General features: G+C 45.9%; 1 protein-coding gene across 9 annotated transcripts in view; it reads right to left on the minus strand.

Moving 5' to 3' along the window:
* Hel89B (histone acetyltransferase 1) overlaps positions 1–14,869 on the minus strand; it is a 913,881-nt gene that overhangs the window by 203,458 nt on the left and 695,554 nt on the right. For all 9 annotated transcript variants that reach the window (XR_012888773.1, XR_012888774.1, XM_037419311.2 and 6 more), the window contains 3 exons: positions 5,200–5,337; positions 3,431–3,582; positions 3,227–3,368 (listed from right to left, as the gene is read on the minus strand). Coding sequence is in view for 7 of the 9 variants with exons in the window: in XM_037419311.2 (XP_037275208.2) it covers positions 3,227–3,368; positions 3,431–3,582; positions 5,200–5,337 (432 nt within the window). In the remaining 2 variants the exon portion in view is untranslated. The remainder of the gene's footprint in view (positions 1–3,226; positions 3,369–3,430; positions 3,583–5,199; positions 5,338–14,869) is intronic.

The following is a 14,869-nucleotide window of genomic DNA, read 5'->3' on the forward strand; positions in this document are numbered from 1 at the left end:
TTCAACTGATAAAGAAAAGCATGTAAACTGCTGTATTTTCCTTATAAGTAATTGTAAGAAGGTATCAATTCATCTGTAGTAGTATCACTATTTTTTTCTTATTACAGTCTGTTTTGTCTCAAAGCTAATTACCTAAATTTGAAAAACATAGAGGCATTCTAGCTCCTCCTTTCTGGAGATTTGTACAGAGGGAAGCTAGGCTAATTATGGTCGTTGAATCGTATTGTTCTCGTATCCTGACTAATATTTTACTATTATACGCGAACAGATATTTATTAGGTCATCAATGGAAGCGCAGTTACGCTCTAGATAACTGAGTGCCCTAGTCATGTCATTGAAGTAAGATCGGTGAGGAGTGATTTTGCCGGAATAAAGGCTTTGATAAACCGATCTACATTCACTTCCCATGTCTTCGACAATGAAAGGACCCGAGCTGTCATCGTCTCCTTTTTCGTCATCTGAATTTTGATTATGTTTGGCAATATCAGTGTTGTGTTCATTCACTGTACTTATCCAAATCAAAGGGTCGCAGAAGTAGCATAACGGCATAATCGCAGAGGTAGGCTACTAAAGAAAAAATATCACAGCATGTCCAAGAAGTGAATAATGATGAATGGGGCGAAGCGTCCGTCTATGTCTCTATCCGTTCGTTCTTCTGTCCGTGAGCCTGTCCATTTGTCTCTCTGTGCATGCTTCCGTCTGTCCGTATGGATAGACACATGGACGGACGCTTCGCTCCACTCATCATCGTTCACTCCATAGATATGCTGTCATTTTTTTCTTCCGGAAACTGATTTCAGCCTCGACACACAATGCCATCTACTGAGCTACTCATAAACTAAACTAGAGGTGGCTACATACATACATACATACATACATACATACATACATACATACATACATACGGCCTCAAGAGCTTTGCCTTTAAAAAGTGCAAACTGTCACTGCTATGTAACACCACAGTGCTTCATACCAGGTACATCAAACTCTGAATGTGTGTTGCGTACTTCTTGGACAAACATAACATTTAGATGTTCATTCTTACATTGCTGAACATTTATGAACACCGAAAAATTCGCGGTGCGAATGGGCGACCATAAATGACCAAAACGTGCCTGTAACCAGCCTGTGGGCGTCACAGAACAAGTGACGTTCCATCTAGACGCATGGCGACCGCCTGCACCCTCCTCCCTGTATCCTGCTTCTGCGGTTAGACGGGAGGATTCTTGAAACGGCATTACAATGAAAAGCAGCGCTAGTGCCATGAAAGAAAAAGCCACCATTTTAAACGAGTGTAACCTGTGAGCGTAAAACACGGCACTCTTCTGACTTTGCTTGTTGATTGGGCTGTCATTTTTTTTTCTTCGCCATTGACCTCCATACTACAGGCTACAAACTTCGAAGTACCGTAAGTTTCTAGCATAAGCGGATCTCTTGCAAAGGCATCGCAATTATAGGTGCTCTAATATGAGCAGTGTGAATATACAGCAAAAAAGCCCATTTGGGAATATTTACGCCCAAGCATTGACTTTGCCTCTCGTATACTTCAGCACAACATTCCCAAATGAGTGTGAAGTTATATAAAAGCATAAAACCATTTTTTTTTTCTGGCCACATGCAAGCTTCACCAACAGCGCTGCTGCTTTTCGACCATATGAAGGAGCGCCGCGGTGCGGAGAAAAGAGCGGGCCACGCCCAGCTCTGGAAACATGATCTCTCCGGGCGATTGGGACGGCCAGAGAGAAACCCGCTGCGCGCCCGCCATCTCGAAGGCCATGCTATCAGCAGTGAGGTTAGTCCTGTATTTGACAGAGGGCGCTTTGTCGCAAAAGGTTGACATTCAAATTTTGATTGAAGTCGTTCGCGCTAGCGCTGCTTGCAACTGTTTAGCATGGTGGTGAAACTATGTTTTGACTTTTATTGCATTGTTATTTTGTAATATGAATGGCTTGATTTAAACTTGTTTCGATCGTCAATGACACTGGCTATCATAACCAAAATAAAATGAACAGATACACTAAAAAAAGTTTTTTCTCTTTTTTTTTTTCAAGGACTAAAGAAAAGGTGGGTTGAATACTCGAGTAAATACGCGGCACCTTGCTTGTGGCCCCATCTGGGACTGTTGTAGTGCTGCTGTTTTGTGGCACTACTTTGGCGAAGGATAGAATGTCGACAAAATATGATAAGACACACTGCCTGGCTTCTTGGAAACAGATGACGAGTTGCCTTGATTGCGAGGATTTCTTTCTTCCTCTTACAGGTTGTGCATAATATGAAATATGCAGCCATTCATGCAGTGGCCCAGAGTGGTGCACTTCGAACCTTGGCAGCTTCCACAGCACATATGCTCTGAGAAGCACGTAGGGTGTTGCAAATGTTTCTGGGAGTATACTAAACTAAGTGCCTGGTAGGAAGTTCCTAGTTACTGCACCTGGTCTTGATGCATCGTACGTGTACAATTTTTTTACCTTTCCACCCACCCATCGAACAGTTTTTCACCGTTGAGGTACACGATGATGGTGTCTGAAACACCGTTGACGATGTTCATGCTTTGATAAGTGTTAGCAGATATAGGCCAATAGCCAAAGCTACAAGACAATTGAATTCCAGTTTATTAAATGAGTCACCATCCACTTGCCTCCTTGGTGGTCGTGTAAACATTGCCAATGTTTTCTGTGAGGAGTTTAGACACTGGAAATGACGAGATATTGGCTGCTTTTCTGCCTTTGGAATGGATTACATGTAAGCTGGGTAGTAGTTCTCTTTTCTGTTCAACAATAAAAAGGCTGCACTGGCCTCGTTTATCGGGGCAATAAGCGGAAAAGAAATTCATGAGGTACCCACCACGGGGCTGTCTGACAATAAGGAAACACAGACGCTCCTGGCTGCTACAACCAGATATGGCTGGTTAGCCATAACTGGTTGAATAGCCACACAAAGCTAACCTTTGCGGCAAAGAAAACTAGGTCTAAATGGAAGAGTGTGAAGAATGAAAGAGTGTGAAGAAGTGTGACCCACCCATTTCTCCTAGGTGGGTCAGCTCAGCGTTGCCACTGACACGAAGCCTTGGGCAAATGGGCCTTACCCGGCTCCAGCTCAAGTCCCAATGTCTCTCGGACACGGCAAGGCGTAAGAGAGTGCATGGTGAGAAGTCTCAGTGACGCTACACATGAAATGCCTGCTGAAGCGTTCCGAGGTAAGTAAGCATCCTGCTATACAACCTCACCTTGGTTCGTCCATTCTTGATAATGTGCCCCTCATCAAGGATGCAGTAGTTCCACTTGATGGTAGCAAAAAAATCAATGTCGTTGCGCACAATGTCGTATGAGGCCACCACCAGGTTGTGCTTGTGTGCTTTCTCCTGCAGCCTAAAAGGGGGACGGAGAAACGTGATCACTATGCAGAAACAAGGGCTAGCGAGTGAAGCTACCTGGCACGCTCCATTGGAGGACCCGTGTAATGCAGTGGTTGCAGGTATTTGCTGGAGACAAACTTCTCCACCTCGTACACCCAGTGCCCTGTTAACGTTGGTGGGCACACGACCAATGAGGGAAGAGGCTTGACATCTGCACGCTGTGTTTCCTGCAATGACATGCAGGCATCACATGGGTACAGACAATCATTTCTCCGAATAAATTGCACAATCTTACAAGGCTATTCTGCTACCTATGATACCTCACCAATTATAACTGACGTTGTGAAGGAACAGAACTTGTTAATGGGGCAAAAAAAGGGAAACAACAAAGACTTGCCTAGTAACACTAGGAGATATACAAGACCAGAAGCACACTTGCACACAAGTGTCAAAGAAGTTGTTTACTTGTTACATGGCAGCTGCTATACAACAGGCCAAATGGATTCTTGTTTTAATAACACTAGCTTAGACGGACATGCCATCTTGCCATTTCTATGCATTTTGAATGCATTCTAGGCATTCCAAAATTTGTTGGCACAGTTTTACAGCCGAAAAAGGCAGACATTTGCAAAGTCAGAAATGGCATACATTTCTGCAACTGCACCTGCGCATTCACAAACAGCATCCATTTTGTAGCGACGAACAAAAGGCATCGGCTGGAAGATCAACAACACGCGCATCCAACTTATTCCCTTCTGGAATAGTAAGCAAAAAAAGAAATAAAGGATTGCGAGAAAAGATAGCCGCAAAACGCTTTTATGGCATGTGCAGGCATCTCAGGGACAGCTTGCAGAAGATTGTGCCGTCAACCACTGAAGATGAATAAAGTGCAACAAAAAAGCTGTTTCCGAACAGTGTAGACGTATGTCAATTGTGAAAAGCTAAGCAACCTAACTTTTTTGTGTTACTGCATTTCTCACTCCCCCGAAAAAGTTATCAAAAAATTTAGCCCGTGTAATAAATGCACCCCCTAACTTTGCTCCAATTTTTCGATAAAAAAACTGTGTTAAATACCCAAGTAAATAGGATTTACCCATTTTTTGTTATAATCATATGCGATATAGGTACTATTAAAATTCAATTTGGAATTATTCAACCAAAAGCAATGTTTTCTTCTTACCGAACATTCTTAATTCGCACTAGTTTTTTAAAGTGAGCACAACTGCACACACACAAAGAGAAGCCGGGTGCACTATACGAAGATCAGGCAACGAAGGGTGCAGAGGGGTCAAAAGCCAGTTGGGTATTTTAGATTTTTGGGAAAGTGCTGGCGTTGGTGAAGAAACTTGAGCTGCTTTCTCCAAATGAGCAATGTAGAAAGAACCAACACTCTTGTGGTGCAAAGTTCTGTTTGCCTTCATGGCTGCAGCATTTGTTTACGCAAGCTCTTCTTCTTTTTCAGGATACGGAAGATCTTTTTTGAGAAATAAATGTTTTTTGCTATTGCAACTATTGTGAGCTTGTAAGCCTCAAATTTTATTAGAATTAGATTGTAGATTTTCCTGGACCTGCAGTAATTTTTAGTCTTTTTTTTTTCAAAAATGTATCTACCACAGTAATTAATACTCATGCCACTAAACTTTCTGTTTCCTAGTTCTAGAAAATAATAATCTTGGCTGCGAGTATTGAACATGTCATGCATTGAGTGTTTAAATAAGCACCTCGGCTGCTAGTACAAACTTTTGCTTCTTTGTCACACTCAAAAGCACTGCTCATTCACATAGGTATGTACGAAACAGCCATAGTAGGAGGCATGGTGGTGATGTTGAAGTGCAAGATGGTACCTTGTAGAGCTGCTCTCTTTTATGGTGGTCCGAGGCAAGAATGCAGATGGACTGGAGGGTCTTGCCCAGTCCCATGTCATCACACAAGATGCCATGCAGGCTGTATTTATTCAGGAACGCCAACCAGTTTACACCCTCCTGAAAAGGGGAGAATGATGAATGAGAAAAGCAGTGCCATCCACACAAAGTGCTGCTGATGGCAAAACCCAACCAAACTAATCCCATATACTTTTATGGCACTATTTCAATCCTTCCTTGGTGAACAAATTTAGATGGGCACTGCATCAGGAAACAAGCCATGCTTTTGAGAGTGTGTTTCCTTTGTGAAAATTCAGAACCCATTTTTATCGGCACAGTTTTTACTGTAAGCAGTCTTCACACATCAACATGACCAAAGCATAACATCCCATTTGAAGATTGGCAATGTATAGCGAATACCTGGCATTACAGTATCTGCTTGGTTCCCCCGAACTTTAAAGATACTGTCCTATCGTGCCCATTTTCTTGAATGAATGCACAGGTCATTTCGAATGTTTGGTTCAACAGCAAATCAGATGAGCAACTGAGCCTCCTACCATAGATAGATTCCTATACCTGCCATGTTTGAGTAATGTACAACTCTTTTGATGCCAGGAAACACTGCTAGATATAGCGGTTTTCATGAATATATTTCTCGTATGTAGTGTTCAGGGCTAACAAGATAATTGACCTTTCTCGTTGACCCAAGTGAGGGTCATAGAGCAAGTTGTCTGTTCTGAGAAAGTCCCACCTTAGTTTGTTGTTTACGATGTCTTCATAAGATTTTACCAGATAACTTGTAAATGCCATTAGTTTGCAACTGCTTTGTAAGATAGGCTCTTTCTGGCTTTCAAGAATGGAACTGTAACGACTTTCTTCTTTCTTCTTGCTGGGCGTATTTTACCAGTAAAACACAGCAGCGCATCCACCGCTTCTGGGACAGGTGCTAAATGTATGAATGATCAGGGGAAAGGACCAGTCAACATGCACGGTAAAACACAAACAGAGGTTTATTGACTGATTTGCAAGCTACCCTATGTCATGTTGACAAATGTACATAGGAACTACAGGGTGGTCTCTTTGCGAAAGATTAAGCGAGCGCCAGTACAACCTGAAAAGAGTCGCTGAATGCTTTCATTTGGTAGGGCACTGCAGAAATCGCAGGAGCAGCCCATGTTATCCCCTGTTTGAACAAGCCACTGTTATGTACAAACACAAGAATTTTCTAGCACAAGAACGAATGAAGCAAGTGCATTAGCTGGCCACCTCCATAACACTGAAATAGCAATTCCAAACTTTGGATAAATAGCAAAAGGAATTATCTGTGGGAAGCATTTCTCATTTTTTAAGTTTGTAATTTTTATAAGCATGCAAGGCGCACAAGTTTGCCCTCTCTACATAAACATGTTTCTTACAGCTGATACTCAGCAATGTGTCCTTAACTTTCTGTGTTTTCTCCATTGTGCTGTCACATAACGAATCGTTACAATCTAGCCCAGTTCACCGCACTCTTTCGATTTGTCACAGAGTTGTAGAGTGAACAAAGGGAGCAGATTGCAGGTCGCTTATATCGGTCGTACTTACGGCCACATAAGAGGAAAGTCAGATTTCAGCAAGACTCTGGCACTGATAGTGGCGAACAGAGCGTCGGCCGTCGATCAACTGGCAAACAGCAGTGAAGCGCATCAGCCTACATACACGTGCTGTCGAATATATTAGCATTATCGCTAGCGGCCACGTAGGTTCCAGAATAATCTTCAATGCTCGCCAAGTGGGCATAATCTTAACGAAACGATCTAATACAGTCGTGATGCACCTCGAACACTACAGACGTGGCTTACACTGACAAATACGTACAGTGTGATAGGGCGATAACAAAACTTCAGGAAGGAACGTGGCATTGCCCCCTTCTGAAAAAGGGATCGTCCTGATGCTTTAAATGAAGATGAAAACACAATATTAATGCGAAAAAGTACAAGCAAAAAGTTATGATACAGCAATAACAACCACAACAAAACACACTATTCCAGTTCGTTAACGCACATGAAACGACATGAGGCATGTGACATGGATGACTTCAGGTCGCGATAGATGCCGTTGAGAGTTTGTGATGCTGTCAGGAGCAACCTTCTAGTCGAGTGAGCCAAGACATCGAACTACCCTGTATAGTTCGAAGTACCATCACAGAAGTTTTTTACTGAATCCACATCAGTGTATTGGCGTCTATACCCAAAAACGTTCGCCGGGCTGGTACTCCAGGAAGCGCCGTCGAAGATGGTAAGAACAGCTGTTTCTCGTGTGTTGGTTCTTGATTTGGAAGCGAGCAAACTGTCGTGCTTCTTCGGCGCGCTGAAGGTACTCCCTCACATAGAGGTTTTCAATGTTCGGTAAATGCAGTAGAGCGTCAATGTCAGGGTCCTTTCGTAGATCAACTTGTATAGTGTTATCTGTGTAATGTCTTGTACAATGGTGTTGTATGCAAAAGTCACATACAAAAGAATGGTGTCCCTCGTCTTGTGTTCGACGTACATGGCCAGCATGTTGGCGATTGTCTTGTTTAGCTGCTTGGTGAGGTCATTGGTCTGTGGGTGGTACGCTGTCGTCTGGCAGTGGCCTGTCTGGCCGTGTGCGAAGATCAACTGAGTTAACTCCGCGGTGAAGGCCGTACTTCTGCCAGTAACGAGGACCTCTGGGACATCATGATGCAGGATTATGTTCTCGACGAAGAACTTTGATACCTCGGCAGCGACGCCTTAGGAAAGGGCTCTTGTCTCGACGCAGCAGTAGGGGTAGTCAGTAGTGACGACGATCCATTTATTTTTAGAATTTAACATTGGTAACGACCCCGGTAAGTCCATGCCGATTTACTGGAACGGCCGGCGAGGTGGCTTGATGGGCTGCAAGAGTCCAGCTGATCTAGTTAGTGGTGTCTTCCGTCGCTGGCAGTCTCGGCAGGTTCTTACGTAGTGGATGACATCAGCAGAGAGATGGAGCCAGTAGTACTTTTCATGTATCCTCGCTAGCGTGCAGGAATATCCAATCCAAGGTGTCCAGTTGTAGGGTCGTCATGCAGAGCATCCAGAACTACTGGATGAAACGCCGAAGGTACTATGATTAGCTAGGCCCAAGATGACGAGGTTTTTGCTGACGGGGATGCCATCACGCAAGAAAAATGACGCCAGTCCTCACTTGAATACCTCTGAAACAACGACAGTTTTGCCCTTGAGGTATTCCACAAGGTCCTTGATTGCAGAGTCGGCTCACTGTCGTTCTACAAAGTCATTGATGCTTAGGGTTCCCAAGAAGCAGTCGCCGTCTTGCTGTCCTGCGGCGATGGGTCAACGGAGGCACGGGACAGGCAGTCGGCGTCAGAGTGCCTTCGCCCTGACTTGTAAACGACGGTGATATCGAATTGCTGAAGTCACAGACTCCAACGTGCGACCGACCTGAAGGGTCCTTCAAGTTAGCTATAGCCACCAGAGGGTGTGCTGGTCGCTCAAAACTTTGAGAGGCCTGCTGTGGGGGTAGGGGCGAAACTTGAAGATGGCCCAGATGATGGCAAGACACTCCTTTCTTATTGTGGAATAGTTGACTTCTGCCTTAGATAGCAACCGGCTTGCATAACTGATGACCCTTTCAAGTCCATCAATCTTCTGCACCAGGACGGCTCGAGCCCTACACTGCTTACATTGGTATGGGTTTCCGTGTCGGCATCTTGGTTGAAATGTTCAAGTATCGGTGGTGTCTGCAGGTGCTGTTTTAGTTCTTGAAATGCTTCCTCCTGTGACGTTTCCCGCTTGAAGTCGACGTCTGTCTTTGTAAGGTTAGCGAATGGCTTGGCGATGCAGGCAAAACTTTTGATGAAACGCCTGCGATAGGTGCACAGGCTAAGGAATCGATACGCGACCTTCTTGTTGGCGGGTGGCGGGAATGCAGCGATGGCTGTCGTTTTCTGTGGGTCAGGGCGTACTCCAGACTTGCTTATCATGGGTCCCAAGAACAAGAGTTTCTCTTATGCAAAGCGGCACTTTTCTGGCGTCAGAGTGAGTGCGGAGGTCTTGATTGCTTGAAGTGCAACTTCAATGCGCCGGAGATGCTTGTCAAAGCTTGAGGAAAACACGAGGACATCGTTCAAGTGCACGAGGCAGGTCTGCCACTTCAATACAGGCAGCAGGATGTCCATAACTTGCTGGAACGTCACAGGCGCAGGGCAAAAACCAGAGGGCATGACCTTGAACTGAAAGAGGCTGACTGGTGTAACGAAGGGTGTCTTTTCTCGGTCTCGCTTGTCTAATTCGATTTGCCAGTAGCCTGTTTTGAGGTCCATCGATAAAAAGTATTTTTCATTATGGAGTCGATCAAGGACGTAGTCGATTCGTGGGAGAGAATATACGTCCTTCTTCGTGATTCTGTTGGGGTGCCGATATTCAACGCAAAAGCGTAGTGTTTCATCCTTTTTATTTCCTAACAACACTGGTGATATTAGCCCATGAACTTTTTGAAAACTGGATGATGTCATCGCGTAGCCTTTCGTCAACTTATTTTTTTATAGCCTCTTATTCAAGTGTCGAAACTCTGTACGGACTCTGACAGCAGGGTGGCCTGGCATTTTCTTCTGTTGTGATTCTTTGTTTCACAACAGGGTTCTGTTGAATCCTTGATGACAATCAAAAGCAGTTCTTGTATTTCAGAAGCAGATTTCTGAGCTGCTCTTAATTATGCATGGGAAAGCTCAGATTAACGTCAAAAGCTGGTTGGAGGGTTTGAGTCGTCGGAGTAGATTCAGCAGAATCGGTGAGGACGAAAGCATTGCTGGCTTTCAGTATTTCTTTAATGTAGGCAACTGTTGTGTCTTTGCCAAGCTGCTGGTACTTATTGCTAAAATTTGTGAGCCTCACTGCTGCTTTACCTCTACACAGCTCGGTGATTTCTCTTGCAATGCAAATATCTCGGTCGACTAACAGCTGCTCCTTGCCTTCAACGACACCTTTGAAGTCTTCTGGTTTTGAAGTGCCGATGGAAATGATGATGCTCGAGTAAAGTGGAATGGTGACTCCCAGCACATTCAAGATGTGGCTTCCTGGTGGCGTGTGCGGCGGTAGTGCTTTTTCTTTGGATAGTGTTATCGACTTTGTTCTCAGGTCGATGACGGCATCATGGCGGCTTAAGAAGTCCATTCCAAGAATGACATCTCGCGAGCAATGCTGCACTACGACTAAACTTGCGGGATAAATCTGGCTGTTAATGGTTACTCTGGCTGTGCAGATTTCCGCCGGCGTAACTAGGTGACCTCCAGCTGTATGAATTTTGGGGCCTTTCCAGGCGGTCTTAACTTTGTTCAACTTTGCAGCGAACGTCCCACTGATGATGGAATAGTCGGCTCGGGTGCCAACGACAGCTGTGCAGCTGTGGCTGTCAATGAGAATGTTGAGGTCACTAGATCGTCGCCTCGCGTTGCAGTTGGGTCGTGGGGCCTAATCACGGCCACGACTGTTTGTACCGCTGCTTCGACGTTGAAACATCAAGTTGTCTTCTGGCGGCGAATTTTCGACTTTGGGACTACGTTGACATGGTATTAGGTTCTTAAGGTTTCCTCGCGGCGTTGGCCGCGGAGGACCTTCGGCAGTTCATCGTACAGCAACCGCACCTTTGTCGGTTGCTGCACACCAGTGCACGACTGGCCATGAGGTAACATGTAGTGGCCGGGTGATGGTGAACAGGAAGATCCTCAGGGCGTCCATTGCGCTGCTGCGAGGTAGTCAGCGATATCGCGTGGTTTTTTCACCCCACCCTGGACGTGGCGCGTCGATGGCGAAACCACGCAGTCCTATTTAGCGGTACTAGCAGCGGCGGTAGAAATGGCCAGCTTCTCTGCAGTAGTAGCACAGAGATCGGTGGTCGGAGCACGCCACATGTTGGTTTTTTTCGGAGCGTTGCGTTGGCCGGCATGTGGACGGTAAAGCATTGGCAGTGGTGGTGTCTCGCGACAAAAATGCGGTAGCGCGGCCTCTTGCCGTGAAAGTGGGGGTGGAGTGTAGTGTCGCGCAGCGGCAGCGTAGCTCACGGCTTGGGGTTGCAGCTGCAATGTCTATGGGATACCCAGCATTTGCTGGATTTCCTCTATGATAATGTCTGCGATGACAAAACTTGAGACTGGCACGACGGGAACATTCGACGAAGTTTTTTGCACACTACAGCCTTTACGGTCTTAAGCAGATCGTTGGAGCATGGTGGTTATATCTATGCACAGTCTGTAGTCGAGGGATGCTTCAATTGTGTTCGCATTTACAGGGTGTTTTTGATAGTTGTCAATTCTGACACAAATTCTTCGACGCTGTTCGGTGGATTACGCATCAGTCCCATGAAAAGCTCTTGCTTAATTCCTCGCATGAGGAGGCTACTTTTTAATAACGATAGTCTTTCTTGGAGACCTTTGACAAAAAAATTTTGGTCTTTATTGTCTGTCTGTACATTTGTCTGTTTGTCCACATTTACGATACCTCAACGGCACCAAACGGCCAACCCCACCTGCAGCATCCACGAATATTGCTCAAGGTTTAGCATCCATAGTTGTGCGATTGTCAATTAAAAAAGCAAATATTGTGCATATCTGAGGCGCAATAACAACATGTCTATGTATTGTATGTCTGCCTTAGAAGAGGCACACACAGGTAACTCTAAGGACTGTAGCGTTTGAAGCGCTGCACTAACAGTGTAACGAGGTACTCAAGGAGGTGTTTCCAATGCTTTGCTACAACGGCACGGTGGTGGCACCTGCCCGTCGCTTTGCATTCTACACCTTATCACCTCCGAGACTGGCCCGCATCTTTCTCCGCGGTCGCGCACGCCTTCGTTTTTAAAGATGGCGCTTGTGCCTGATGTGCCTAGATGCACTTGTTCGCCTCCGTTATACGCTCGAGGCACTCTAGCCTTCAGAATACCATTTACCAATTTTCTTGCGCAGAACATCAAATAAACATTTTGTTTACCCTCTTCAGACGCAAAACTATCATTTTTCGACAACATTTACAGTGTAACACGTAGATTCGGGTCAATTTTTTTGTTTTCAGACATTTCGGGGTCAGGGTGACGGAAGAGTCACGTAATCTTTTCTATGAAGATAGTCGCATTCATTCGGGAGCCGCCCCCTCGTCTCCAGCAACAACGCAGTTCTTTCCTTGAGGACGATGCTCGTGAATGTGCCCAGAAATGTGCCAAAGAAGAGATCACAGGTTTAAGGGGAGATGCGGGTCGAAAAACAAGAGTTTTTTTCAAAATTACCAATATTTTTTCGCCTGTTTTGATAAAATTAATACCTCTATTGTTATAAAAAAAATAATACAGGTCGAGACTTAACTGGAAATGTTTAAAAATTTCATTTAAAGAGCACAAGGTGCCTGTTAAAAGGTCGAAAGTGTGCAGTCTTCGAGCACCATGCCGCCGATAATGCGCCGCCGCTCGCTATTGTTGATCGCATGAGTCGAAGGGTCGAGCCTCACTCTTCAAATAACAACAGTTTCACTCGCTGATGCAGCGCAGGAAATATTAAAAAAATCACTCTTCTGCATGTTTTTCGAGCGTCGCGACTGGCTTATCACATGGTAGGAATTGGGGACTGTTAAGTTTGGCCTGGAAATTCATCTGGGCAGACGCCATGGGGCGTAAGCTGGTCCACTGGAGAGGCTCTTAATCCCTTCGGCGCCCAGTCTGACAGACGCTGTCAAAGATTTGAGCTATTATCCGGACCAAGCAGCAAGCAAAGGCGAGTTCCCGTCCTTCAAATGCGGACCCTTTTGTCGTCCCTTCAAGCAGCAGCGTGACTGATGGCGTCGTCGACTCATCGGGCGACAGGAAAGCTGGCGTGGCCGGCGCCAGAGCTGACCGCGAAGCGGCGCTTCTTTAATCCTCAGTCAAGTAGCCGACCGGCCGACTGCCTATGCCCGCCAGGCATTGTCTCTGCTGGCCTGAGGAGGAGACGTCGTGGCGTCCTGCTAATTGGGCAAGCTGTGCGGTGGACCCTTTGAAGTATGCGGCCAGGATCGTGGGAACTCTCGGCTAACGGCACACACACGACGAGGAAGGGCCCTGCTGGCGCCACCACAGTGCAGTGTTCACGTGGACCTTGCATGCTCGCTCCCCTCACCTGTGTGTGCGTGATTGGTGTTCGACTCGGAGAGGAGGAGCCCGACAGGGCAAAAAACGACGCAGCAGAGTGCTGGACGTCGCTCTGAACTATGTAACGTTCAACCACCACGCTCGTGGTTTGTGAAACCACTATCCCTTCTTTTCTGTAAATATGTGTAAATAGTCCCATAAACATTGTTTTGTGTCCGCATCCTCCAGTGACCTTCCTTCCTTTCGACTTTAACAACTGGTGGCAGCGGTGGGATGCCATCATCTGCAACTTCCTTCATCCTCACACCTTACAACTGATGGCAGCGGTGGGATGGACTTCACGACGTGGTGCTGTGCTGTGGTGAGTGCTTGGTCTTTGCTATAACTTTCCAGGCTTCATTTTTTGAGTGTGAGCTGATTAGAAGCTGGATTGTGTGTGATGTAGGGAGATCACCTATTTGTGTGTTAGAGGCATCCCCTACATTTGTGTGAGATGCAGGATCAAAGTATAACGGCAATCATGGAGATGAAGACACTGCTAAAAGATGGTCTTTTGTATATTTGCGAAGACCTGGGTATTAAGGTGAAGGAAGGAACGGGCAGGTCTGAAATTTTAGAGCTAATTTTGCAAAACGCCAGTGAGAAGAATCTTGGATACGCGTTAAAGGTTTTCAAAAGGTTGGCAGAACAAAAACAGAAAATGGAGGAACGAAAGCAGAAATAAGAAAGAGAAGAAAAGGAATTACGGGATAGAAAAGAAAGGCAAGAAAAGGAAAGGAGAGGTAGAAACGAAAGAGAGGAACGCGAAAGAGAGGCATGGGAAAGGGATAAAAAAGAGCGTGATCGAGCACGCGCCTTGGTGCTCGAACAATTGCAACAGAAAATTGAGGCAATGAGGCAGAAGATTCAGCCATCCGCAACTGTAGCGCAAGAGAAGTGCGATAATTAAGTGAGTGAGGTGCAGCCCAGAGTTGTAGAGAAGGCTAGCACATTTAAAGAGAGCAGCAGGTTCGTAAAGAACCAAATTTGAGTGCTGCTAAAGATGCTGCGCTGCGTAGAGAGGCCGACGAAGGTCAGAGCCCGTGCAACGAGGTGCTGTGCCAGTTTAATGCAAGCGAAACAGCTAGGATAGCGGTAGAAAAGCTGGTAGAGACCTCAACTGTGTTTGTCGCAACGGTGGAACTTACAAACAGTGTGGAGGTATGCAAGGACACCGAAGAAAGCTCAGAAGCAGCGAAAGTAGGTAGCGGGGATATCAGTGCAGTCGCAGACAGCTCTCAGCAATGCGAGCTAGAGTGTTTGAAGGAAAGCAGCTGCACTGTTCCTAAGCGCGTCAAGCTGTCCGCCAGTCTAGAGTGTGAAATAGGTGATTTTTTGAAAAATCATTTAGACGGCGCGGCGTCGACAGCTGACGAGTGCAGTGAGAATGTTAGCGACCTTGAGCTGCGAGCAGTAGGCTCCGAGACAAGTCGCAGGAAGCGGCACAGACGCAGGAGACGTCGGAAGGCCGCGAGAGAGACAGAAGGTACTACGCGGT

The sequence above is a fragment of the Rhipicephalus microplus genome, unplaced genomic scaffold (genome assembly GCF_043290135.1).
Source record: "Rhipicephalus microplus isolate Deutch F79 unplaced genomic scaffold, USDA_Rmic scaffold_16, whole genome shotgun sequence".
In the NCBI taxonomy this organism is placed as follows: domain Eukaryota; kingdom Metazoa; phylum Arthropoda; class Arachnida; order Ixodida; family Ixodidae; genus Rhipicephalus; species Rhipicephalus microplus.